The sequence below is a fragment of the Ceratotherium simum genome, chromosome 30, assembly GCF_057802395.1.
Source record: "Ceratotherium simum simum isolate JZ-2026a chromosome 30, ASM5780239v1, whole genome shotgun sequence".
Lineage (NCBI taxonomy): Eukaryota > Metazoa > Chordata > Mammalia > Perissodactyla > Rhinocerotidae > Ceratotherium > Ceratotherium simum.
This window is the reverse complement of record NC_141929.1, coordinates 38,265,015-38,272,760: the sequence shown is the minus strand read 5'-3', so window position 1 is coordinate 38,272,760 and position 7,746 is coordinate 38,265,015. Positions and strand designations below refer to the sequence as shown.

At 43.8% G+C, this 7,746-nt stretch overlaps 1 protein-coding gene across 1 annotated transcript; it reads left to right on the top strand.

Moving 5' to 3' along the window:
* The first annotated feature begins 22 nt into the window (after positions 1–22).
* ORC6 (origin recognition complex subunit 6) lies at positions 23–7,054 on the top strand. The gene is made up of 7 exons (XM_004443430.2): positions 23–226; positions 1,436–1,565; positions 3,276–3,439; positions 3,661–3,750; positions 4,963–5,075; positions 5,800–5,868; positions 6,499–7,054. The coding sequence occupies exons 1-7, from the start codon at positions 162–164 to the stop codon at positions 6,624–6,626; spliced, it is 759 nt and encodes a 252-aa protein (XP_004443487.1). The 5' UTR covers positions 23–161; the 3' UTR covers positions 6,627–7,054.
* The last annotated feature ends 692 nt before the right edge of the window (positions 7,055–7,746 follow it).

The following is a 7,746-nucleotide window of genomic DNA, read 5'->3' as shown; positions in this document are numbered from 1 at the left end:
AAGAACGACTAGGATTGTTTTTTGGGGCGGCCTCAACTCCTCGTCCCAACCAATCCAGGTGCAGCGGAGAGGCGGGGCCTGGCTCTCACTGGCTGGCGCGGCGCCTGCGCGCGGCTTTTGTCGCGTCGCCGCTGTCTGCGGGGGTCGCCCTGGTGCGCGCCATGGAGTCGGGGCTGATCCGGCGTTTAGCCCCGCGACTGGGCATCGCGGAGCCCGAGGTGCTGAGGTGAGTCCGGCTCGCACGCCTCTGCGGCCCAGCCCCTCCGCAGGCGAGGCCCACGCCTTTCCTGCGCGACGGGCGGCGCCGGGGCGGGCGAGGGCGCCGGGCCGCGGGGGGTAGCCCTGCCTCGGGAAGGCCTTCCGGGAGTGGCGAGAGGGCGGCTGTAGACGTCCCTGGGAACACTGGCTCTGTGGGGTGCGCGCTGGTGGGGAGGGGAAAGGGGCGGAGGACTTGGGTCACTGTCTACAGCGGTGAACCGGGCTCGGGTACGCCCCGTGGGGGTCACGGCCTGCGGTGGCCAGAGCCACGTAGGAGACGAAAACGGTGACGAGCCGGGACGCCTGGGCAGGGAGCAGAGCGCGGCCTGCCGGCTGCCTTTGATAAGATTTAAAAAAAAAAAAAAATCCGGGAAGGGCCTCGGAGAGGGTGCCGTTTTGCTGAGACCCGAGTGACGGGAGGTGCCGGCCGTGGGAGGACGCGGGAGGAGCGGCCCCGGCGGAGACAACCGCCTGTGCAGAAGCCCTGAGACGGGCAGGCCCTCGGCGTGATCCCGGGGTGGCTGAAGCGGGGAGAGCAGGGCGAGGCCGGGGCTCGGCGGTCAGTTAGGCGAGGCAAGGGGAGGGAAGGAGCGCTTCTTGAAAGATTTGAAGTGGGATTTTCTGGCCAGTCATTTAGAACTGCGGTTCTTAAAGTGTGGATCCTGGACCAGCGGCATCAGTGCCATCTTGGCACCTGTTTGAAGTGCACATTCTTGGGCCCCGCCCCAGGCCTGCTGATGAGAAACGCTCTGGGGATGGGATCTAGCAGCCTGCTTTCACAAGCCCGAAGGTGATTGTCTTGCATGTTCAAGTTTGAGAACCACTAATTTAGAGGTAGGGGTAACAAGAAGGAAGCTTGGAATAACCTGCCAGCCTCTGTGCGTGTTCCTGCTTGTTCCAGTAATAGAAGCATGAAAGCAGAGTTGTGTATTGGAGGAAGTGGAGAACTTACTTTTGCCTAAAATTGCTTAAACACAGCGGTGTCTGGAGTCGGAGGGCTGGGTCTGTCTTACAGAACCCTGTCCTCCCCAAACGATGAGTTTCACTCCCAGCCCCACATAAACTTCATAGCAGTTAGGCTCCGAATGAAGTCCACTAGGCTGTATGCATTCTTTACCAAAGCGTTGGGCAAACTTCTGGAAAAGAGGTTTAGTGAACATGTTGGCCTTATAACCAGGAAAGCAGAGGAGTACTTGCGACTGTCGCAGGTGAAATGTATTGGCCTGTCTGCACATACCACAGAAACCAGCAGTGCGGTCATGTGCCTGGACCTTGCAGCTTCCTGTATGAAGTGCCCTTTGGACAGGGTAAGTAGGTCCCGTTCAACACTGAAGCTTAATCATACATTTCAATTTCTGGTTGGACTAGACCCTATTAAAACGCTTGTGTTTTAGAATTTTCCTGGCTATTATCATATGTTATTATTTTAGATGAACTTTAAAACCATTTTGTTGAGTTGGAGAAAAAAATTTTTTTGTAATATTCTCTTTACTCTTTACTCTCTAGTTTCCCTGGCCACCTCTTTCTTTGCTTGAAGCCATCTTCCATGCTGCTGCTAGCATCATCCTCCTAAAGCACATATTTTAAAGCCCATGTATATTTTTCTTCCAGTATATTTTTCTTCCAGTATCACAGTGGTTGCCAGCACAATCTGTGGAGTCAGGAAATGTCACATGTTGAGACCAAATCTCAGCAGCACCAGTTACTTAGTTCTGTGAACCTCCAGTTTCTCTATCTGTAAAGTGGGGATAAGAATATCCATGTCACTGGATTATTGTGAAGGTTAAACAATATACTGTATGTAACACACTTAACACAGTACCTGTCACATAATGATGCACTCATTAAATGGTGCCATTAAAAACACCATTGGGGGCTGGCCCGGTGGCGTAAGCAGTTAAGTGTGCGCGTTCCGCTTCGGCGGCCCGGGGTTCGCAGGTTCGGATCCTGGGCGTGCTCCAACGCACCGCTTGTCAAGCCATGCTGTGGCGGTGTCCCATATAAAGTAGAGGAAGATGGGCACAGGTGTTAGCTCAGGGCCAATCTTCCTCAAGAAAAAACAAAAGGGGGAGGATTGGCATTGGATGTTAGCTCAGGGCTAGTCCTCCTCACAAAAAAATTAAAAAAAAAACACCATTGGCCCAGCTCCCTGGTGTAGTGGTTAAGTTTGTGCACTCTGCTTCGGTGGCCTGGGGTTCACAGGTTCGGATCCTGGGCACAGACCTGTGCACCACTTATCAAGCCATGCTGTGGCAGGTGTCCCACGTATAAAGTAGGGGAAGATGGTCGTGAATGTTAGCTCAGGGCTAATCTTCCTCACCCAAAAAAAAAACATCATTGGCGCCCAGTGGGTTGGCTCCCCATTACCATCAAACTCTCCATGCTCTGTTGAATGCTGACTTCAAGCTACGCTATTCACTTAACAGACGATGCACTTTAATGACTTGTTTTTTTTTTTTTTTTAACCTGGAGTGCTCTTCTGGCAAGCTCCTGTTTGTCTTAGATGACTCTGCCTTCCTGTTTTATCCTTTATGAAGCTTTCCTTGACTCCCGGGCTGAGTGGGTTTCGCTTAGTTGTTGATCCTCCTGTTTCTCTCCCAGTTTCCCTCTCTCCTCCCTTTCCCTTCTCCACACACTCACCCTCCCCACCTCACCCCCACTCCTCTCCTCCTTCCTTTTCCCAGTGAACTGCACGTTGGCACTTTTTTTTGTTGAAAAACAGATGACCATATGTGCGTCTCCTGTTTTTTTATTCACAGCTTGGCTGTAGTATACTGTGTTGTTTTTTAAATTATCTGTGCATATGCATGACTGCCTTTCTAAAGTATGATCTCCTTGAGAGCAGTATTTAACTCTGCCTGACATGATTACTGTTTTTGACTGAATGAAGCTAAACCGTTAGCTAGTATGACTTGTCACAATTAATTTTAAAAAGCTGACTTATTAAACAAATGTTTAAAGGCACTATTATATAGAACTTATGATATTTATGATTCATGTGTGTCTTTCTTTTAAAGCCTTATTTAATTAAACTTTCTGGTTTGAACAAGAAGATGTATCAGAGCTGTCTTAAATCTTTTGAATGTTTACTGGGCCTGAATTCAAATATTGGAATAAGAGACCTGGCTGTACAGTTTAGCTGTATAGAAGCAGTGAACATGGCTTCAAAGATACTGCAAAGGTATGAGGCATAAAGAACTGTAATTGAAAATTTATACTGATACATAAAGCAAAATTATCCAATGTCCTGTTAATTTTTAGTTTTAAAAAATAACTAATATGCTAAAGTGACAGAGTACATATCTCATGCATTTAAATAGCTTATAAGTTCTGATTTGCATTTCAGTGCCTTTGAAATAATATTTTCTAACAAATAATTCTGCACACGATGCTTTCCCTCAGCTATGAGTCCAGTCTTCCACAAACACAGCAAGTGGATCTTGACTTATCCAGGCCACTTTTCACTACTGCTGCACTACTGTCGGCATGCAAGTAAGTGCGCCTTTTAACATTCAGAAAAGTCCACAATTTACAGATAGATTTCTCATTCCCAAAGAATACTTCTAATTAGTTTATTTCAACTCAGAGCATATTTTCTCATAAAAATAACACTTGGAATAGTGGCCAAGTGACCAGATTCTGAGTTTGTCCCACAGCATAGCTGACAGCTTGGATCTTGTGTTGCCGGAAGTCCACTTGCCGAGTGGCAGCCATATATGTGAGCTAAGTGTTCTGATTTCAGGGTCTACCTTTTATAAGTGATGAAATCTATCATGAAAACAGTGGTCGCTTGTGATTTTCCAGTCATATTTTTTTAAAAAGTTCTGATTGCAACTGTTTTTCAAGTAATGTATAAAACATTTCAGTGATAAATTCTTACATCTGAATCTTAAAATTTGGGGTTATCTATGTGTATACTGAAATGTTAGCCTGGAGATATTAGTAATTTTTACCTCTGTCCAAAGTTGTCTTGTTTTATCTTACTGGAAGACTCCTTAGAAAACAAAATGTAGTTGGCCCTTAAAGAGTAGGTTTCTTACTACCCAGCCACTAATTTTGGTGTGTTTGGCTCTCTTAGCTCCATACTTAGGAGCAATTAATTGGCATTCATAGAAAATGTCCCTGTAATTCAACAAAGGTATGTGTATGGGGAGGGACTATGGCTGCTATTGTAGAAAATGGTATTGACAAGTTACCCCACTTTTGAAACCAGATTGCACTGGGCAAAGTAAGGTTTGGATAGGTCTATCATCCTAAATAAGAAGTTGGTTTGGTAGTTTTCATTAGTGGTGGTTGTGGAGTGTTATTAGCAGGGGTTTTTGGCAAGGGGAGAGTAGTTGACATTTGTGTAGTGTAAGTATAAGCATCGTGGGTTAAAGTGAGTTGAACAATTAAAAATACAGTGATTGTCATTCAGCAAATTAGTAACCTCTGAGATTTACAAAGAAAGAGGTCTGTAAGGCATGAAGTACCGTAACAAATGTCTTTTATGTGCCCCATTTGTTACATAACAGATCCCATGTGCATTTTAACTCTCAGTCTAATAAACAACTAAAGAAATAGCTTTAAAAGGCCAATTTTCATGGTAGACAGTTGGGGGTTCTTCGTAAAGCATGGGTGGAAAGGAACTAAGCTGATAACCTGGTTGGCCAGAGAAGATAACTACTGGTCTTACAAACAGTAATTTATCCAATTATTTTGTAGGATTCTAAAGCTCAAGGTGGATAAAAATAAAATGGTAGCCACATCCGGTGTAAAAAAAGCCATATTTGATCGACTGTGTAAACAATTAGAGAAGATCGGGCAGCTGATTGACAGTGAGTATTCATTCCATATTTCAGGAACGTCTTTTTTTTTTTTTTTTTAAAGAATTCTTTCTTTTTTTTTTTTTTAATTTTATTTATTTATTTATTTTTTTCCCCCAAAGCCCCAGTAGATAGTTGTATGTCATGGTTGCACATCCTTCTAGTTGCTGTATGTGGGACACGGCCTCAGCATGGCCGGAGAAGCGGTGCGTTGGTGCGCGCCTGGGATCTGAACCCGGGCCGCCAGCAGCGGAGCGCGCGCACTTAACCGCTAAGCCACGGGGCCGGCCCAGGAACGTGTCATTTGAAAATGGAAACCTGCTGGTAATAGTCTGATATTGCCAAACGTGCAGAATGGCTGCTTTCTGAATTCTGTATTTAATGTAGACCAGAAAAGTTTTAGTGAGAAAATTGCTTTTTCTATTTTTCAAATAAAGTAGGTTAATAACTTTTTAAAAACTTGTGATTCTCTGAATCCATGCCTGGAAAGTAGACTTTCTGTTAACATGCTCTAATGTTAAATGCCAGCCTCCCTATGTATAAGTTAGAATAGAAGTGAGTCTCAAGTCTGACAAGAGAAGCCAAAGAAAAGAGAAGGGCAAGATCGTTTGCCTTCTCCTTATCCTAGTATTGGTCAGTCAAGGTGTCTAATTCTTATTTGTGATCCAAAATATGCCCAAATACTAAATTGAGAATAGGACAAAATTAACCTTGACAACACTTTTTTTCCTTAAAGGAGAGCCTAGTGATTCAGCTACTTCTCCACGGAAGAAAAAGAAGACAGTGGTTGAACCTCCAGCCAGGGGTAAGGCGTACTAACACTGGATGAACATTTAGTGCACTGGGATTAGTGTACAGTGGGTTTAATATGGTGAACAGTCCTGTGCTGCTTTAGCAGCTTGCCTGACAAGCTTTTAAATAAATCCTGACAGTTAATCATTGGATAAGACCAGTTTTCCAAGCAGTCATTTACAGAAGTTAACTGAAGTACTGTATAATTAAGAACACATCTGAAGCCAAAATGCTTACCTTCAAATCCTGCCTTACCACGTACTGGCTGCGTGATTTTAGGAAAGTCACTTAGTGTCTGTGAGCCTCATCTCCTAATCTTTAAAATGTGATTAATATTAGCACCTACTTCAAAGAATTGTGGTGAGGGTGGACTGACATATGCTATTAAAGTGCCTGGTTCAGTGCCTGTGGAGCACAGGATAAGTGCTTGATAAGTGTTCCCTATTGTCAGGATGTCTTGGAATGCTTGGAGTACAAGAGAGAGCAAAAAACTGAGGTGTTACCTGCTGTTTCCACTTTTCGTTTCTGTATCTTATTCCCTATTCCCTTCATTAATTAAAGACACTTTAAACAAGTTTCTTTTTTTATTACTTCATTTGTAAACATAGGAATTTTGAAACACTTTTGAAAATTTTTCTCACAGAAATAGAGAAGGTGGTAGAGATCCCACATAAACCACAAAAAGATGAAGATCTGACACAGGATTATGAAGAGTGGAAAAGGAAAATTTTGGAAAATGCTGCCAAAGCACAAAAGGCCCCAGCAGAGTGACTTCAGCTTTCAGACTGCCGTGTGCTGCAAACCGAGAGTGCATCCGCCACCTCCACGAGGATGTGGGGCATTGGAACTCTGAACTTTTATAATAAGGATCCTGACTGTTGCGTTAACAGCAAAGAAGCCAGCCCTGGGGCTGAGTTCTGGGCCGCAGGCTGGCCCGTGACGTGGGCAGCAAATTCCTGACATCAGCCACGGTTGGCCTAGCCTGGCTCCCCACAGGTCTGCACTCTCCTACAAAATGGAGTTGGAGCCATTTTGCTCTTTTGTTTTAAGCAAAAGACAGTCCCTTGTCCTATCCAAAATATAAAATTCAGGCTGAATGGAGTCTTATGGATCTTATTTAGGTTTTAGTGTAAGTTTCTTGGTTTGACTAAATCAATATATGGTACAGCCTAAGCTAATAAATGTTATTTTTATATGCATTCAAGTTGCCCTTGTCATCAGTTTGGGGGAATCCTTGCAATTTCAAAAGCTGTCTGCTCTAGCAGGAAAAAGCCCACAGTGCTGTACGTGGAACCATGCTGCTCCCCAGAGCACAAACTCTCGAATCGGACTTCCTGGGCTTAAAACTGCTCAGCCACATACCACTGTGATGCCTTGAGCACATTAATTAACTCCTTCATGTGTCATCTATAATAGGACTAAAAATGGTGTCTCCCTCAGAATAATTTGGAGGAGTATCTGAGCTAATACATGTGAAGCATTTAGCACAGAACCTGGTATAAGTATTTAGTAAATGTTACGACAAAGAGAGAAACTCACATATAGAGGTCTCACATAATGAATTATAATTAGCATTAGCATCATATTAAAAAATCAAATGGACCAAGGTTTATTTTCTTGAATGTCCACATACTGAAAAATGTAACCTTATTCAATTCTACTGATTTTAGAACTAAGGGAGAGGGGCTTCTGTGGAGGAGAAGTTACTGGGGGCTTAGAGGCATCATGCCAGACATTATTGTAACTAAAATGAAGAATGTGGGATCTAATTAAATATTTCCATGAAGAATGCAATAAAGTGATTACATCCAAATTTTAAAAACCTTTCAGAATGATATCAATAATAACAGTCGTCACCATTTATCTGCTATAAGTAAGGCATAATACCTAC